The sequence below is a fragment of the Oryzias latipes genome, chromosome 24, assembly GCF_053564925.1.
Source record: "Oryzias latipes strain Hd-rR chromosome 24, Olatipes_Hd-rR_3.1".
Lineage (NCBI taxonomy): Eukaryota > Metazoa > Chordata > Actinopteri > Beloniformes > Adrianichthyidae > Oryzias > Oryzias latipes.
Window position 1 is genome coordinate 20288086 of NC_136260.1, and position 19498 is coordinate 20307583.

At 38.4% G+C, this 19498-nt stretch overlaps 1 protein-coding gene across 6 annotated transcripts in view; it reads left to right on the forward strand.

The window, feature by feature from the left end:
• Positions 1 to 19498, forward strand: part of lama2 (laminin, alpha 2) — a 179025-nt gene that overhangs the window by 68004 nt on the left and 91523 nt on the right. For all 6 annotated transcript variants that reach the window (XM_078942947.1, XM_078942948.1, XM_078942949.1 and 3 more), the window contains exons 4-13: positions 6431 to 6482; positions 7920 to 8110; positions 11847 to 12026; positions 12217 to 12306; positions 14706 to 14823; positions 16047 to 16225; positions 16298 to 16397; positions 16760 to 16817; positions 18594 to 18696; positions 18923 to 19063. In XM_078942947.1, the coding sequence (XP_078799073.1) occupies positions 6431 to 6482; positions 7920 to 8110; positions 11847 to 12026; positions 12217 to 12306; positions 14706 to 14823; positions 16047 to 16225; positions 16298 to 16397; positions 16760 to 16817; positions 18594 to 18696; positions 18923 to 19063 (1212 nt within the window). The remainder of the gene's footprint in view (positions 1 to 6430; positions 6483 to 7919; positions 8111 to 11846; positions 12027 to 12216; positions 12307 to 14705; positions 14824 to 16046; positions 16226 to 16297; positions 16398 to 16759; positions 16818 to 18593; positions 18697 to 18922; positions 19064 to 19498) is intronic.

Consider the following 19498-nt stretch of genomic DNA (forward strand, 5'->3'; position numbering starts at 1 on the left):
TTTTGATTTGGAGAGCTTGCCAAAAAAAACTGATTTAATGACTGTGTACTGACATTGGATAAAATAGGACATTAACTGTGGTGTAGAAGTGTGATTAAACAGATTAGTCTGCTCTATTATAATTATAAAAATGTCGAATGAAAATAAGTAATGAGGCGGGGAGAGTAAGGTTAAGAGACCACCAATATTTGCAGAGAGAAGCCAGTTGAAAGTTTCCCACAAGTTCCTTTTCAAGTTTCAAATAGATGAATTATACTGATGATTAAATAGGTCATTTAAACGGAAAAATTTTAATCTTTAGCGTCATAACAGTTGGTTTAATGTCAAATCCAGGAATTAGGGAAAATGTGTTCCAGTTGCACAATATCAATGCATGTACGGTAATTAGATTTTTCTGTTCTCTGGATCTTGCATGCAGTACAACATCTAAACAAAAACAAACAGTACATAGATTATGAGCATAGAAACAAACAAAAATTTAACAGAACAATTTTGTTTTGACAGGAAAAGCAGCATCTTTTGCTCAAAAATGATACAGTATTAGTTATCAAGTCGTATCTAAAAAGTAGCATTTGCTTTAAATGCATAAATATTATGATTAGTGGTGGTAGGTTGATGATCTGGGACTTTAGAGACACAGAGAAGGAGCTCGAGCTATGATGAAGTATTAGGGCCACAATAATATTTAAATAAATAAATATGAGAATTAAGTCAAAGCTTTACAAGATTAAAGTTATGAAATTAAGAAAAAACGTTTTTTTTTAACAAGAATAAAGTAATAATTTTACAAGTCAATTTACGGGAATAAAGTCCTAAATCTATGAGGCAAAAAGTTGTTAATTAAGAAAAATAGAAGCAACAACAACAAAAAAAGAACTAACATTGTTTTTTAGTATGAAAGACGTAGAGCGCATTGTGAGCAGTTATCCTTATGGTTTCACATAAGGATAAGTCCTGTATGGAAACACCTTTAGTGAGTCAACATTGACTTATTGTAGGTTTATGGGCATTAAAACAAATTTGCAGGAAACTGGGCCAGAAGAAGGTTCTTGACCCACAAAGGGTGGATTTCTACTGGGTCGCCGTTCACGCCATCTGCAGCATCATGGCAGAGGTCCAAATGCATTATGGCATCACCATAAATGGCTGCGTTGATGGATTTAGTTGGAATGTAGTGTGGATGGAGGCTCACACAGCCAACTTTATTTCTGAGAAAGCATGGCTTCCTCCTTGTAAAATTACTTTTTCCTCACAATTCTGTGACTTTATTCTTCTTGTATATTCCTTTTTTTTCCATTGTGGCCCTAATACTCTGTCGTAGTTTGCTGTCTGTAATCTACAAAAATAAGTAAATACACAAATGACAAATGAATAAAAACACAAAAGGTGATCAAGTTATCCTGATTTGTTTTAAATGATTGGTCTGCATTTTAGCCTAATCTCTTATTATATTTGAGGTGTGTGGAGTTCATTTTTTCTCCCAAAATGGGAATTTGTGTTCTAAAACAAGTTTTAGAATTCTTAAATAATTTTATTAAATAATTTAATTTTACTGGCAGCATGAAATAATCCTATTGAGCCTAATCTAGAGTGACAGTGCGCTGTGAGTCACTGATGTGTGAAGACACAAGTGTGAACACTCCGGTGGTTGTTTTGTGTATTTGTATGAGCGCGGATCCATCCGTTTCCAGAAAAGCTATTTACCTGCAGAGCGCCGAATTTCCCCTGCGAACACAGCGGTCTCATTCAGAAAATGACTGTGGCCTTAGACGTCCGTGTGAGTCCACGTATGCTTGTGCGGTTCTCGCCTGTGACATCATCACTCTCATTTCCTCCCTGTTATTGTTAGGCCTCTCCGGACAGAAAGACTAAATAATGAGAAAGAGTGGGAGTTGAGGGGCTGTGTGTGGCAGCGTGTGTGAGACAAACAGTTGATGTCTGCGTGACTTCTGTGTCGTTTTTTAAATTAACTCTTGAATGGTAATTGTGCGTGGAGATGCATCCAACTTGGCGCTTCACTAGAAGCACCCTTAGAGGCTTTTGGAGAAAAGTTGACAATTGTGTCAGACTTCAGCAAAAGTTATTCTAAGATTTATTTTAAGAGCTTTATTATTACATTTTTGGGGGGACTTTTCAAACAGACACTTTAAAAATGTAAAAATGTTTTTGCTGTCATAAATTACAGCAGTGGGCAGAATTTAAATGAGACTTATTAGAAAATACTTCATCTTTTGTTGTGTTTTTTGAAGAAAAACAGGCTAAAGCCTAAATGAAGTTCAATTTCCATTTTTGGATTTTTCCCACTAATTGCTTCCATATTCACCTTTTATAATTTTGCAAAATTGAGTCAAACCTGAATGCTAATTGTGCAAGAGCTCTTCAGAATTCATCTGCATTTACTGCAAAATGTCTTAATTTGATTTCAGCGGAGTGAAAAGCAGAAATGTTTCTTCAAACCATCTCTACATTTCTCGCCCCTACGTATCAAAACCCCCCAGAGATATGCTGGATACCAGTCACATTTTAAGGCCAACTGCTACTTTATTGGTCTGGCGAGATGTTAACACGTTTTTATTTGAATCCGGAGACATTTTTAACAAGTCCAAACGTGCACCTGCATGAGGGCCTTTACTGTTTAGGTCAACTCTAAAACACAGCTGTTTGGTTCTGAAGCATCACTTTAGTTCTGCTTATGTTCCACTTGAATTGAGTTTGCCTCTGCTGTTTCTACATATCTGCAGAATTACATTTTGGAATGCAAAACAAGATTTTTCTCCTAAAAGACCCACTCCGATCATCTTTTTTATCTATTTCAAGCATTTCCAATGTTCTTTTAATTATGATTATGCTGTTTTCAGACTGAATAATAATAAAAAATTTGTATTTTCTAGGACATAGTTTCTGCAGAACGGCTAGAGTCCTTCAGAAATTTGCCTGTGTGTTGTGGGGGGAACAGATGGCGCATTTCCCATCACCCATCTGTTTACTCGCTGTCTCACTATAGTTTACAGTCCCTCACAACCCAATCTAACATTACCAGAGCAGCAAAAATGGAATATTGGAGCTGTCCAGCCATAAACCTTTGACTTTCTTTGGACGAGAAAAAACAAATATGTTCATGGATCCAGTCATCTACAAGTTGATGAATCATTATGAGAATTATGGCCTACCCCTTGTATTTTCTATGTAGCAAATACCCTCTTCTTCAAAAGGCATTTTTTGCGTCTGCTCCTTATTTAGAACATTAAATATTTTGCCACTATAAAAAACCAGGAAATGACTATATTCTCATTAGATGCTGAAAAAGCATTTGACAGAGTAAACTGGAAGTTTCTCATCGCTGTCCTCCATAAGTTTGGTTTGGGGATCCATTCATTGATTGGATTAAAATATTATATCACAACCCCAATGCATAAGTCAGAACAAACAGACTTCCGACAGGTTTTGATCTTGGAAGAGGAGCCAAACAGGGTTGTCCACTCTCCCCCTCTCTTTTTGCTATATTTATTCACCCTCTTGCTGCAGCAATAAGACAGCATGAGAGGAGTAAAGGAATTAAAACAAAACACAGCATTCATAAAATTACTCCGTATGCAGATGACTTATTCCTTTTTTTTTAATAATTCATATTCTGTCAATGAAACTGTAACAATTATTAATGAATTCTCCTCCATCTTAGACTACTTATTTAATTGGTATAAATCAGTTTCATAATCACCATACAGTAATGCAGAGCAAAGACTCTAAATACCAGTCAAATCAGGCAATATAAAATATGTAAGTATTTATTTCTCCCCCTAACAATCAGAACTGGTGTAGCTAAACTACACCCCATTAAACTAACACTCAAAACCTTTCCTTGACAAAAGCTGTGTTACCATTGACTATGAAATTGCACAAATTAGATCTGTGATCATAATTTCGCCTGATGGAAACACAAAAATTTAAAACAAAACTCACATTTATCGAAAAACAAAAACGTTTTTGCGCTTGAAGGAGTTGTGATATTTTGGAAAACTCAAATTAAATGAATCACGTGACCACGGGTAGCCGGTTTGTCGATAGTGAAGGCAATGCGCTTCTTGGTAGGAACTGGCTGCACCACAGGATTCACACAGCTCATCAAAATGTGTCGTGCATTATTTATCGATCCACAGCTCCTAAAATCCCCAACCAAGATTTTCCAAAAATGGCTTCCCTCCTACGTTTAAGGAGCTTGCCGCTCCACGGCCTCAGCAGTCTCCTTTCATAAATGATGATGAGCGCCAGCACCGTGGCAGAATTTTGAATTATCTGCTGTAAATCAAAGCATTGTTCACATCTGTTGCCATGTTTTTGAATGACATATGGCTTGAGTTGTTTTGTGTTTATTTGCATAATTATGATTTAACGGAAACAGTGTAACTGCAAAAGTTTTTTTTTTTCGACATTTCTAGAATTTTGATTACGTTTTGCACGTATGTTTGATTGAAACGCAGCTAATTATAGATTAATTTGACCAGAATTCACCTAAATCATGTGGATATGAATTTTGGTTTACTGATGTTGGCGATAAAGGGAGATGAGTGTCATTTAGCCCTTAGCAAAACAACTCTGTTACCAGAGGCAGATAAAAAGTAAGAAAAACATTTGATTTTATTTTAGACATAAATTTATGCACTGGTGAAAGTAAAATGATAAATCTGACTTTTATCTGGGGAGAATTGAATCACTGATTGTCTCCGTCTTTGACTCGAGCACTTTGAATTAAAAGTAAGCTTGTGCAGAGCCTGCAGATACGCTACACTATGTTGTCTCCTTCGAGATTAAAGCAAACCTCAAAGGAGATGGGTTAAAGAAAATGTTACTTCATGACAGCATTTACATGCTCACTTTCTTTTGAAGAAAACATTTGCACGTACTGTTTTTAGATTTTTTTTCTGCTGGAGATCCCTCAAGGGAGTGCTACAAAGCATGTACAGAGAGCAGTGGACTCTAGTTTTTTTTTTTTTTTAACAGAGCACATTTTGTTTGCTTGGTTTTAAGTGGAAGTAACAAGGTCTTAGACAAATATGATGAAACTTGCAGACACCCTGCTGCTTGAAGCTGCTGCTGTACAGAAGATAATAAACAAATTTGCTTTAAATCGTTGTGAGCTGAAAATCAGGCCAATTAATTATCACACACAAATGGGTTCACCTTAAATGCTTCTGACGTTAAAAGTCAGGAATAGAAAAACTGTTTATTAGCCAGCTGTGTGATCTCTTTCAGGGTCGTTACTGGCTTGCTCTGTATATTCTTCAGAGGCAAAACCACAGATTCGTCGTCTGATCTGATCAAAACATAGAATATGACATGCTGCATCCCCACACACGCCACACTGCATTATTTAGCTGTTTTGATCTATGTTTATTGCTGGGGTTGTCTGGATGTCCCAAGCTGACTCCATCCTGCACCCTTTCCCAAAGACGCACACACCACTCCCTATCTTACACAAAACAAAGCGTCTTTGTCAGATGTTTGAATGACCGTGATTAAATTACAGTGAAACACACTTGGAAACACTAACAAACACACACACTGCTATTCGAACGGCAGCAATGTGACACTGTTTCCCACATCATGAGAAGAAAGAAGCGCCGAGAATGACAGAAATGCGAGCTGAGACGCAGAGTTCACTTTTGACCATCAAGCCTTCTGACCGTGCCTCATTTATCTGCTTTTTTTGTGTGTGTATATGAACGCGAGTCGTTACAATTATTATTTATTGATCTTTAACCCTATGAAGCCCACTAAATCAAAGAATTGAATTAAGATTTTGTTTTGATTAAATCCTCAAAAATTAATAACAATACATGCGCTATTCTCCTCATAAAGTTTTAAAATTAGCAAAACCTTTTCGGATTTGATATTTCTTGGAAGCAGCCATTTTAAAATGAGCAGGAAAAGCTCTTTTACTGCCTCCAGTGGAATAATGATGGACTGCAGGGCAGAAAACAAGTTAAAGGTTTTAAAGAAATGAACGACATAGGGTCTTAGAAAGGTATTTGAATGGTAGTGCAGGGTTAAAATCTAAAGTATTCTTATTGACATTGGACTTTTAACTTTTGCAGAACTTCACCAATTAAAATAATGGAGGAAAAAAGCGATAAACATGTGTCCTCTAATATAAAAGTTTTACTTGTTTGGCCACTGAAGAAGGTTCAAAAGTGCTTGGAAGTTCAGGATTAAATATCTGAGCTGCAGATTATCCTTTATCTACAATTCTACTCGATATTCAGATTCATTTAAATGTTTTTTTATCTTGCTTTTAGAAAAAAAAATCCTAAGGTGTTTTTTAAGGTGAATTCTTTTAATGCTGCAGTGGTTTATGTCAACAGTTATACTATAGCTGCTTCTAGCAATCTAAATGTTCCTTTAATGCATGCTCTCTGCTTTGCATAATTTCTAGGTTTTTCAAGTCGCCTACATGATTATCAAGGCAGCCAACTCCCCTCGTCCAGGTATGTCCAGCTTTTCTATCCGTTCTCGGCTCAAACATCACTGTTTTAAGTTTTAAGCCTTCATGTTAAGAAGAAAAGTTCATTTCAGGTTGGAAATGCATTTTTCACTTTCACCAAAGAGCAGCTAAATCCATCCGTTGGGGAGATGGTACAGATGATGCAGCCATAAGTGCAGTGCAGCTGGATGATGCTGAATGGGGCTTTATTGAATAATAGAAAATAAATAAAACTTGCTGTGAAAAGAAAAAACACAACGAATGGAAGTTCTGAGAAAAGGTGTTTGTGTCGCCCACAAACAAGACGTAAAATTAATCTATATGGACAGAAAACTCTCTCAATAAAAAAAAAACTAAGAGAATAACAGAAATAAGAAAAAATAAGAAAACACAATTTCATACAAATATGATGAGATTATAATATAAGAAGAAAAAATAAACAAATTTATAAGAAAAAAGTTATGAAAAAAAATCAGGTTTTACAAGGATAAAGTTGTACAAAGATGGAAAAGTCGTACAATTGTGAATTGTTTTTACAAGAATAAAGTCGTAAACTGATGCTTCAAAAAGTCATAATTTTACAAAAAAAAAAGTCAAGCTGTTTTGAAAATAAAATGTTATATTTAGTTTTTAAAATGTTGTAACAGAAAAATTAACATTACTGGTACTGACTGTACGTAAAAAAAATCAGACGGACACCACACTGCTCAAGAATCTCCATTTATTTTCTGGAGATTACACCTTTTTATTTAAGAAAAACGACTTTTTCCTTGTGAAATCACTTTTTGATCAATAAATTTACAACTTTTTTCTTTTAGACTTTTTCTCAGTATTAAAACAAATTTTCTTCTTATGATTTTGCAAAAAAATTTAAACAATTTTTCAAAATTCAAATTTTCTTTTCTTTTTTGGTGGCCCTAATACTCTGTAACACACAAAAGACAACTTTCCAAAACCCCCTTAGAGGTTTTGATATTAGAAACTTAATATTAACTGTAGGAAAAATTCATTTCTGTTGAAATATGTCCTCATGTTTTTATTTTATTTTGGTAATGTTTCAGTTTAACATTTTAAACATGAATTCTATGATTAAAATAAATGATTTTCTGCTGTAAATGACAGATATATCCTAAACATTCCAGGCAAACACTTTTTTTTGTTCAGTGTTTGTCTGTTTTCAACACTAATCTTTTCTTTGATTCCATTTTCATCAACGGTTCTGCCTGACTTGGCTCAAAACACTGAAGGAGTTCAAATGTCATATAGGCTGCTTCATATGTTTGATAAATGTGGAAGTAAACGCATCGTCAATTTTCTATGTTTATTAATCAGCATAATCTGAAAAGCACCTCAGTTAACCATCAGTGTCCTTATTGATCTCTCCTCATCTCCACAAGCCACCATGTTTGATGCATGCGCTCATTAATATTTTTACCTTCAGGTAATTGGATCTTGGAGCGGTCGATAGACGGCACGACTTTTGAACCCTGGCAGTACTATGCAATCACGGACACCGAGTGCCTGACAAGGTTCAACATAAGTCCTCGCAGAGGGCCTCCGTCCTACACCAGAGACGATGAAGTCATCTGCACGTCCTTTTACTCAAAGATTCAACCGCTGGAGAACGGAGAGGTAAACGCTGAAAAATGTTGGAACCTGTAATCTAAAGCAGCATTGTGTTTGGTGGCAAGACCAGCAGCTCTGGTCCAAGGTTGTTTTGAGTTTCATGGTTGGTGTTCTTTTTTTTTTTTTTTATACTTCAGCAACTATCTACCTCTGGTATGCTGGATATTAAAATACTTTTTTTTCAATTGATTTCTCACTTTACATGGAAAATGCTATATTGATTTTTAAAATCATAAATTTATTTCCCTTAAAGCATTGTTTCCCATCAAAAGGTTAATTTTAAAAAAATCGTAATAAAAAAGTTTCACTTTGGTTCAGTTTCAGTTACCAATTGAGGGAAATGTGTTCTCATCGCAACTGATTTTGACCTAAATACAACTTGTAAAGAATGGTGATAAAAAGGGTGTATACCCACAATCCACTTGTGTCAATGTGTCAGTGGGTGGAGACATTACAATACACTATACTGTAAATAGACGTGATGTGAAAAAATCTATAGACTGCTGGTCTATGGATTTCTTCTCAAAATTTTTCAGTAGTCATTTGCATACTGTGGCACTGCGATATGAAAATACATTTCATCAGAAACTCTATGTAAAAAAAAACTATACATGTGAACAGCTAAACATATAGTACATTGTGGTCCTGAGACTCTGAGATTCCACAGCTGCCAATGAAAGGGCTGAACATAGCAAAATAAATAGATAAATAAATAAACCCATCCTCACATATGACGAAACCCAAACTGAAAACTTATTTTGTTAAAGTGCACTGAAGGCTGCAGCAACACATTCAAAGGTCAGGATCCGTAATCTAACTGAGACTTTTCACGCACAAAACATGGGCATGGTGCACATTAATAAATCATGAAATGACAAAGATATACTTCCATGACCTATCGAAATGCAAAAGAAGTATTTTATGCCTTCAGAAACAGGATTTCTGACACATGAGCCTCTGAAATCCATGTCAAACTAGGAGTTCACTAGCTGGGGTCCTCCGTCCCCAATTACAGAGGTCTGTTTTAAAGAAAGAGGTGATGTAAGACAGTGGTAAACATCTCAAATCCTCATATGCAATAAAGTCGAAACAATCATTTCTGCTCCCACATATCCCTATTTACCACAGCACATATGCAGCTTTGCTTTCCAAAAGAGGGTTGCATGAACTGTTCTTGAATAGCTTCGTTTCCAAAGTGTTTTCTGCAGGGAGAGGCAGCGAGAACCGAGATCATAAGCAAAGGCTAGAAGGACAAAGACCGCAACTGCATGCTCAGGAAAATGTTCGGGGGTCCAGAGTGACGTGGTGGACTGCCTGTGACTAATTAGTAGGAGAGCTGTGCAGACAAGTGATGATCAGGTGATTAGTGGGTGCGCAGATAAGTCATTTTAATCAGTGGCATAGACAGAAAACTTTGTGTTGATCTTTAAAGTACACACTGTGTGCATACCAGTGTTTACTTCTGTGTAGCTTTGATCAGCTGTGTGTGTTTTGTGTGTGAGTGCATACAGTAAAAGCAGAGCGTTAGAACTCACATTAATGAAGAGAAACAGTAGCGCACCGACACATCAACGAGGTAACACATACACAAATATGCACAAAAAAAATAAACTGATTGTGCACATAGTGGTGCATTGATAAAGGTGCTGTTGTATCCCCGCATGTGCACGCAGTGTGTTGCTGCATGTGCTTGTGTCCTGCGGGGGAGCGCCAGAGGGGGTGCGAGCTGGGAGATGTCAAGAGCTGCAAGTAACAACGGAGGTGTCGTAGTTTGTGTGTGTGTGTGTGTGGTTGACAGCTCCCTTGCCGTCTGATCACAGTGAAACCATAATGAGTCGTAGGCGATGTGTCACTGCATCGCACACAAATACATAGCATCACCCCACCACTCCTCACACACAAAAAACACACACACACACACACAGCCGTCATCTTCCTTACATCCAAGTGTGCTGCTTACACCCATCAAATGTTCCCCACTGACACACACACAAACACACACATGGAGCCAGCTCCCTCTCAGACTTTTTACAGATGCCAAATGTTGTTTTTGGCCACATTAGAAGGACACACAGATGGACAGTTGGACAACAGGACTGTTGGAACTTTGCTCTGCTTTTCATGCGGTCACTTTTTGATTATTAGTAATAAATATGATGTAAACAAAATCATCTTCTCCCTCAGATCTGCTTTAAATGTAGGTCACGGTTGGAGAAATAGGTATTGTGGTTCCATTGTACCTAAAAATCAGGAGTTTTCTCCCAAATAAAGATATTTTTTCCATCCATGTGAACTCTTTATTTGTTTTTTCAAATTTTCAACAATCATTGTTAATAAAGTTGGTGTAATTACAGTCCCAAATTATTCAAATCTGAACTTTTTGTTCTTTAACTGTAAATGCAAACTGGAGCGAGTGTGACATCATCGATGAAAATATTTGGTCTACTTCTGCTCTGATCCTGCCACGTTGGAGCCAGATGTCGTCAGTAAGCAGTGATTGGTGCGAGTTGGTTTAAGTCATCCTTTTTATGGCAACCACCCTCGCCAATCAGGAAGAAGCTTATTGAAAGTCCACACCCCTAGACCTTAAAAGCAGGCGAGTTGAAATCTGTCAAACATTTCGAATGTTTGACTTGAGACCACATGCCTTTATTGAGGCATCTGATTGGCCAGTTTATAACTTGAATAACTTAAACCACTTGTAAAAAAAAATGAGCAAGAACATGTTAAAAAGGTAGCAGACAAATAGAATGACTAATAGTTGTATATTTCTCAATAGCAGTCTGTGGAATTAGGCTTCTTGGAGTCTGCTGTCACTTTGTTACTTCCTGTTTAGAGTGCCAGGGAGGAGGAGCCACTCAGTCCAGTTGTCATATACAGTCAATGGTCTGGCCCTGCTTTTGTGTGAACCCCAACTGCATTGTGAGAATATGAAAAACATTTAAATTTTCCTTCAATCAATACCAACTCAGCGACATTGTCAGAATTACAAACTACTGTCCACACAAAGAGTCAAGGTGCTCTCAATCTTTATGTAGTTGTAAGGCAGAATGTGGGGAAAAATGCACCCATGGAAAATAATGTGGCAGGGCTGCAGCCTACAGTGCAGCAGCATGGCAGCCAGACATCACCAGAGAGCCTCCATCTTGAAAAGAGGTCCTCTTTTATAGGTGGTTGGCTCCACCCCTTACCAAATAAACACAATTAACAATCAAAATCAAACATTTCCTAAAAACAAAAGAACAATTACATGCATTTTCCTAATTACCAAAGCAATAATTAGACAAAGAAGTCCAAACTTTAACAACATTCTTTAAACAAAAATGCAAAATAAAAAGAAATCATTTTGAATTTAAAACAGGCCTGTCAAAGGAAACCAAAACAAAAGGTGGGTCCACTGGACATTCAGGATACAGGAAGTACTCCTATGAAATCAGGTAGTAAACAAAAAAGACATAGAAAACAACCAAAAACAGAAAATAAATAAAGTGAATTGCAAGAACTGTTGGAAGTTTAGAAAAACAAATTTTAGTGGTTGGATTCTTTTTTCCTTTTATTCTTTGTGTTCTTTTTATCCTCCAGCATGCTAGAAAACACTTTCTGAAGATAGTAAGATATAGTTTTGTTTCTGATAAATCTTTAATAAATATATGCACCCAGAAAACAACTTTAATACTTCCTGAGGTTTTGTTTTTTGAAAGTTAAACCTTTCTGATGGACTGAGTTGTCCATCTCTGTATAGATCCACGCGTCTTTGATCAATGGTCGACCCAGCGCAGAAGACCCCTCCCCGACCCTGCTGAACTTCACGTCAGCCCGCTACATCAGGCTGGTGTTCCAGCGAATCAGGACGCTGAACGCTGACCTCATGACGCTGACGCTCCGTGACCCCAGAGATGTCGACCCCATTGTGACAAGACGGGTGAGGCTTAAAGCAGCAGCGCAGTCGACACTCTACTTTTGTTGTTATTCTTTGTGGTTGTTTAGCTTTTATTTCAAAACAACTCTTGAATCCAATTTTCATTATAAAATATTAATATGAACTATGACCTTCAATGCCCAAGATTACCCTTATCTGATGACCAAATGCTGTTTTTTTACTTTCTTCACAGTATTATTATTCAATTAAAGACATTTCAGTTGGAGGGATGTGTATCTGTTACGGCCATGCCAAAGCCTGTCCGCTGAACGCGGCTACCAAGGTAAAGTACCCAACAGTGTTCCTTTAAACGCAGCCAACGGTGTCACCGTGCAATGAAGCTCTTCGATTGATGTTAACAGGACCAAAGAGGAGCCTTGAGCATTACAACCTTGTATGTGTGTGTATGTGTATGTGTGTGTGCGTGTGCGTATGTGTAGGGGACACAGGTGACACAGTGAAACGTTGTCTCGAGTGTCACTTCAAACGGAGGTGCGTTTGATACCAGACATCTGATCCCTCTTGCTTCTTCTTAGACCTTACACACACAAACCTGGGTGGGTGTGTTTGTGTTTGAGTGTGGATGTGTGTGAGTATGTGTTACATGTCCTGAGGCTGAAAAAAGTAGTCTACCTCGGATGTGACAGCCGTGTCTGGTCCCTCAGTGATGATGTCGGTAACAATAACTGAGTGTTGGTGATGTGTGAAGTGTTCCAGTTTCTTACGATCCTAAAAACTGGCAATTAAAAAAAAAATCCATCATAGGACGCCTCAATTCATCCATATTGACATGTAAAGTATTGAAATGTCTTTTGTTAACTTTGTTTTTTTTTTTTTTTTTTGGCCTGAAATCTACCTCCATAACTATCACAGCCTTAGAAGTAGAAAATATAAGCTGTTTTTTAGCTTTTGAGGTGTGGCCAGATGCAGACTCAGTCCATAGTAACCTGAAGAAAAAGTAAGCATTACGTACTCGTCATGCTACCAGTGTTCTTGAACACGCATTTAGAGTACAAATTTTGTGAATCTTGCTCCAGGCTTTTTCTTTCACAGCTTTGTTCGGTATATAGAAGACTTGGTGTCGTATAATTCCAGCCAGGCACCAACCGCATTAATCTTTCCTCCATAATTGATTTTTAAATGTTTGGCACTTGTGTGAATTAAAAGGGAAGCCATCCACATGTCACTATCATCCTTAGTTGCTAATTGATCAAAGTTTGACTTGGTTTAACTTTCAATGTGTGATTAGTGGTTGCGCATTTTGAAGGTAGCCTTAAAATGGCTTTAGAAACTTGTGTAGGTATGCTGCAGGCTTTTTGGGTTGTTTGGGTTTGTGGAGGGCCGTAGAGAGGAGCGGCCACATCTTACAGGAGGCACTAGTGCGTCTTGTCTGTCCTCGATGCTCATATGGCCACCTAAAGGGATGTCATGAAAATGGTATGTACTATTGTCGTGCGTGTGGTAAAAGTATTATGAAGTATTTTTAATGCAAGTTGCACTAACTTATGACTTACAAGAGATGCTGTCATTCGGTGCCCTAACGCCGCTCTATAGTTGTTAGTGAGGTGCGAGTACTGGCCCCTTACTGACCGTATACAAATACTGCAGATGGAGGGGGTGTGCAGGTGATATTTAAGTGACAGTAGAACGCCCAAACGATGTTTACACAAACTCCTCTTAAATTTCTAACTGTCTAATTTCACTAATGGGCTCCATTTGTAGTATGCAGGGTTTGGGGGGGGGTTAAAAAATAAAATATAAGCACAACACGCCTGCGTCTCCCCTATTTCACTCTACTCCTACATGTTTTATAGGTGTTCACTACGACCTGTCGTCTGAAGCTCTACAGGCTCCTGGACTGATCTACGGTCCCGTACAGATTTGCTCTTTTTTTTGCCAGGCAACAGCCCGTATCCACTCCTAGGGGCCGTTGCGACTAAGGCTTTAACCCTTGTGCTATCTTATGGGGTCAAAATGACCCCACCCTTACATTGACGTGTTATCCCTACCATGACAAAGGTGGATAAAGGTGAAGACGATTTCATATAATACATGGACACCAGTGAAGATCACATATCATTGAAGAAAAAAGTTTCAGTGCACTGTCTTGTGGGGTCTAGATGACCCCACTCCCAACGTTAAAGTGCCTTGGATAGCACAAGGGTTAAGCCGATTGCTAATGATGAAAAGGCCAAAGCCTGGCAGCAAAAGCAAACTTGGCTCTCAGATTGTTATTGTAGAGCATCTCTCTCAGTTTAACTGGCACTGTCCCCACATCAACCGGTTTATAGAAAGTCCTTAATTACTCATTACCTATTGCAGAACTTTGTACCTGGCAAATATCCTGCTGCAGTTTGTTGACTGCATATACTCAGGTCTGAATTGATTTTTCTCTGGGAGATAATAGGGAACCTAATTGCTTCTAACTGAAAATCTGGAAAACAAACCAAGCGTTTTGATTGCAGCTGACTCTCCTGTGAGTCCACAGCTATCTGACGGGGTTTCAATAAAACACGCATATTAGTGATCAACCAATTTGAGCCTCATTTGTGTTTATTTCTTAACACACTTAAGTCATCAGTTATGTTTCCGATAGTATCTGATGTTGAAGTTTCTGATGGAACATTCAGAAACTTTACTGTCATGAAGCGAACAAGCATTTTTTTCTGTGTCTGGATGCAGAAGTTTAGCTGTGAATGTGAACACAACACATGCGGGGAGAGCTGCGATCGCTGTTGCCCGGGTTACCACCAGCAGCCCTGGATGGCGGGGACTTTCCTCACTCGGCACGTCTGCGAGAGTAAGAATTTTGAAACACTCAGCCGACACTCATTTATGCTTTCATCAGTTCATCCACAAAAACGTCATGCTGCTGTGGGCCCTAATGGTTATTATTGCATTTTTATATTTCCTTTAAATCATGCTGTGATCAACTGTATGAGTATTTTAAACATTTATGCAGCGTTACTTGAATTTACCTGAATGCTCTGTGAGCAGCTTTTAAACGAATTAGTCCTTTGTCATTTTTTAAGTATCACTTTAATTATTAATCATGAAAGCAGTAAAATGAGAAGAAATTAAACAACATAACTGCGATTAAACCTTGTACTTTGTGGTTTTATGGGTTTAGTAACACATTTGTCCTCCTTAAGACAAACCTTCACGTAAATAAAGGGTCTTCATTAAAACACATCAACCTGGGATTGAATCAAACTCATTTAAATATCTTCTGATAAAGCTAAGTTAGCATTTTCGAATATATTTGCTGACTTAGTTTTGTTTTGGCTCCAAATGACAAAAGTAATTGATGAATTGTGTTATTTTTTATGTATATATATTTTTCAACACAAAAGTGGTTAAAATGAAGGGAAAAGGTGAAAAAAACATCCATTTTTTTTCTTTAAATATTACAAAACAAAACCTCACTTTTGAATTCCAGTAATAGAAAGTCAAACATGATTCTGGAATGTTTTTCTGCAAGAATGCCATTTTCAAATTTACTAAACCTTTGACAATGATGAAGCACGGTGGTCGTACTACCATAATATGGCCCAACTTTACAGCCACGAATTGTGTTGCAGGAACCGTCTGAGCTAACCTATAGCATGTTCTAAAAAGTTAAAGACATTTAAGCGAAGACAAAGGAAAAATGAGGGTGGCTTGGTTTTAGAGCAAAAAGTAGAGCAGCGGTTTAGAGAAAAATCCCTGGAGGAACGAATGATAACTGTGGGGAATTTCTAATTTGTCTATCCTCCTTTTAATACTTCTACATGCTGGGACCCGAGCAGATCTGTTAACCCGTCAGGACTTCATCCATATGCAGACAGTCTCAGGATTGAAACCTTGTCCTTAGAAAAGCAGATTATCCTGTTTTACAGAAACTATTAGTGTTGGCACGGACCACCAGCAGGGGGCGTAGCGACAAAACCGTACTGTATTTCAGCGTAAATGGTCTCATACGTGTTTTTACTAGTTCATTGTTGCAGATTAGCCTGTCAACTTTGTGTTTGCCCCTCGTCTCAGAGTGCAACTGCCACGGCAAAGCAGATGAGTGCTACTTTAACCAGACGGTAGCCGACCTGTCACTCAGCCTGGATGTCCAGGGCCAATACAGAGGAGGTGGGGTTTGCATTGGCTGCCGCAACAACACAGCCGGGATCAACTGTCAGAGCTGTGTTCCTGGATACTACAGACCTGCAGAGGTATAATAATTGTATGCAGGTACGTCTGTACAGGGAGTGTTTTTTATTAGAAATCTCTTCCTTCTCCTACAGATAAGTGCAGATGAGGAGAACCCCTGTGAGCTCTGCTCCTGTGACCCGCATGGTTCCGTCAGCCAAAGCTGTGTTGCTGATTCGGGCCAAGCAACCCCCAGTATGCACAAACTTTATTCTTTTTATTCCCATCTTTCTTTGTTTTACCTCAAAACATTTATCTTGACATGTAGGTTTTTGTCTCGGAGTGAAATGAACAACCAGCACAAATTTCATTTTGTAATTATATTTTAAGTGAGACGTCAGGAACTCCAGTAGCTTATCGATTGTTTCCAGTTTGATTTCCCGTGGGATCAAGGGAGTTGAGGTTCAGCACACGATCCCAGGAGTTTATTTTATTTTTATTGAAGAATGTTTTTTGACTGAACTTAGTTCACTCCTGAGTGTGTGTGTTTTTGTTTTAAGTCAGTTATTTTTGGCACGGCCACCTTTAATGTGTGTGTCTTTGTGTGCTTGGTTAAGGTCAGCCAGCGGGGTCATGCTGGTGCAAGGAGGGTTACGGGGGCCCGCAGTGTGACAGGTGAGAGGCACACAAACACACTGAAACTGACAGACTCACACTGACAGGTACGTTTTCCGTTCCCCTCTTTGTCAAGTAGTGTTTGTAAATTGCCGGAATCCCATTTTACGTAGATGCTGGGACAGCAGTAATTAAAAATGACATTTAATTATGTTCACTTCAATTATAAAATACTGCATTTATCCTGAAAGAAAATGGAGTTGTTGGCTGTCAGTTTAAGTCATTTTAAAGGCTTGTTATTGGCTCCGAGCAGAATTGATTTCGACTTGAAAATGCATCTAATTAGAGCTTCAGCTGTGTGCAGACGGTGTGTGTTGGGTTGTCCCAAACATTGTGTGAATTCTTTTACAAATAATCACAAAAGTTTAGGCACCATCATGGCAAAAAATGGTGACACAACAGTATGTTTTGGTAGTGAATAAAAGGTATATGTGTTTCAAGTCCCACTTCGATCATATTTTTATCTATTCTCAAAGCGTTCCCAATGGTCTTTGAATTGTAATTATTCAGTTTCCACTTAAAATAAAAAATCCTGTCATTTTCAAAGACATAATTTCAGCAGAGTTGCAGTAGTTCTGCTACGTTCACACCAAACGTGATTTGCGTGGAAAGTTTGCGTCCGTTGCTTCTGTTTAGACCCCCGGTAAATTAATTGCTGGACACTTGTCTAGAAATGCTTTCAAAAACTTGATACTCCCGCCGCATGTGGGAGGAGCTACTGCACAAAGTTTTTAGCTTCATCGCTACATGGAAGCATTGACTGTATATCGTATTTTTACAATGCATGGAAGACACAGTTAAAGTTAAGATAAGGTTTACTTATTTTGAAGAGATCCACAAAAACCTTGGTAGGTCTCCATGTAGGGTTCATGAGATCATTCAGAGACTCTCCGGGTACGGTGAGGTTCACTATTCACTGCAGGAGCTGCGTCTGAGTGGCAGCTACTTTCGGTGGTACTCCAGTCTCTCTGTGACCTAGTTTGAGGACTTGCTGCTGCATTAGACCAAGGAGGGAAAATAAGAAGAAAATTGGAGGAACCTTTTACTATTGTTTTGATGCAAATAAGAAAAATATCATAAAGTTTAAGAGGTGAAGGATCCTATTCTTCTACATGTTGGTTTTTGGACTCCACCCACTGACACATCATCAAGACATCAAAGGCCAAAGCTGAGTTCATGATTGGTTGATGCAATGTGCATTATTCACCAGAGTTCAGGTATTTAAATGTTTGTTGTGTGTCCACATTTTTGCCACACTGGTGCACCGCTTAAAACTGGCTGTTGCCGAGCTCAAAGCAGCAGGACCTCCGAACGCATAACAATGAAACTGGCCAATTTAGATCCCTGACTCCAGTAGGGGTTGAACACGGCTTAATGTTCCAGGTGCAACTAAAATGGTGAGCAATATTGAAACAATCCAGACGAGGAAGACGTACATGGATCTGGTCGTCTACAAGTGGATGCATCAGCATGAAGCGGAGCAGGGAGCTCGTGGACCACCCAGTGTATCTGGGATGTCACAACATATACGATATTTTGCTAACGTCATTTTTTTCGTCTGCTCCTGATTCACAATGTACTCAGAAACTCAGCTTAATATATATCTTAATAAATGTCCTCCATCATCAGAAAAAATGCTACAGGAACATGCTAAAAATACCAAAAACATGAATTTAATTGGAGTGGGTCTTTAATATATTGGTATTTATTTGCTTAACCATGCATTATTCCAACAGTACGTGTAAAGGATCTTTAATACCTTGCTATCGTCTTCAGGTGTGCTGTTGGTTATAAGGGTTTCCCTTCGTGTGAGCGATGTAACTGCAGCATGGAGGGAAGCATCAACACTGACCCGTGCATAACACCGTGCGTGTGCAAGGTACAAACACGCATCCGCACAGACGCACGCTCACTTGTCATTACTTGTTAATGACAAGCACTCTGCGTTAACCTTTCTAGCCTCTTCATCATCATTTTCACCAAATTAACTCTGCAATTACATGCCTCGTGCTCGTAACTTCAGTTTGAGTGCAGGTCATAAACTTTCCGTGTCGCCTTCTCGCTTCTTTTTCCCTTCTGGTCTTTTTTATCCTTCTCTCATGCAGGAAAATGTCGAGGGCGGGAACTGCGATCGTTGTAAACTAGGATTCTACAATCTGCAACATGACAACCCGCGGGGATGTGAGAAGTGTTTCTGCATGGGCGTTTCCAGTCAGTGCTCTGCCTCCGCATGGACCTACCAGAATGTAGGCATTGCAACACACTTGTCTTTGATGATCAAGAAAAAGATGATATAAATGTTCCTGCCTGCAGAAGTGGCTCACACCTGATAACCTTCCTTCCTACATTTAATAGGAGAAATTTCAGTAGCTCATTAATTTGAATAGAATCCATTTATGAGCCCTGCAGAAGAATTACTGGGGACAAGAGGTCAAGTATTAAAAAACAAATTGCTCTTTGGTTGTCGTGGCTTTGTTCCATTTGGCATCCAGAATAAAGAGATTTCAGACTTTAAAAGCATTTAATGTGGGGCTTTGCTGATCTACTTTCTTTGGCTTTTCACATTTTTAACGTTTGGCCAAATGCTTTCGTAGTCCAAAAGAGTAAATTTGAATATGAGTAATTTTTAGCACTACACAATTACCAAAATGCCATATTCCCCCTTGTTTATTTTTGTATCC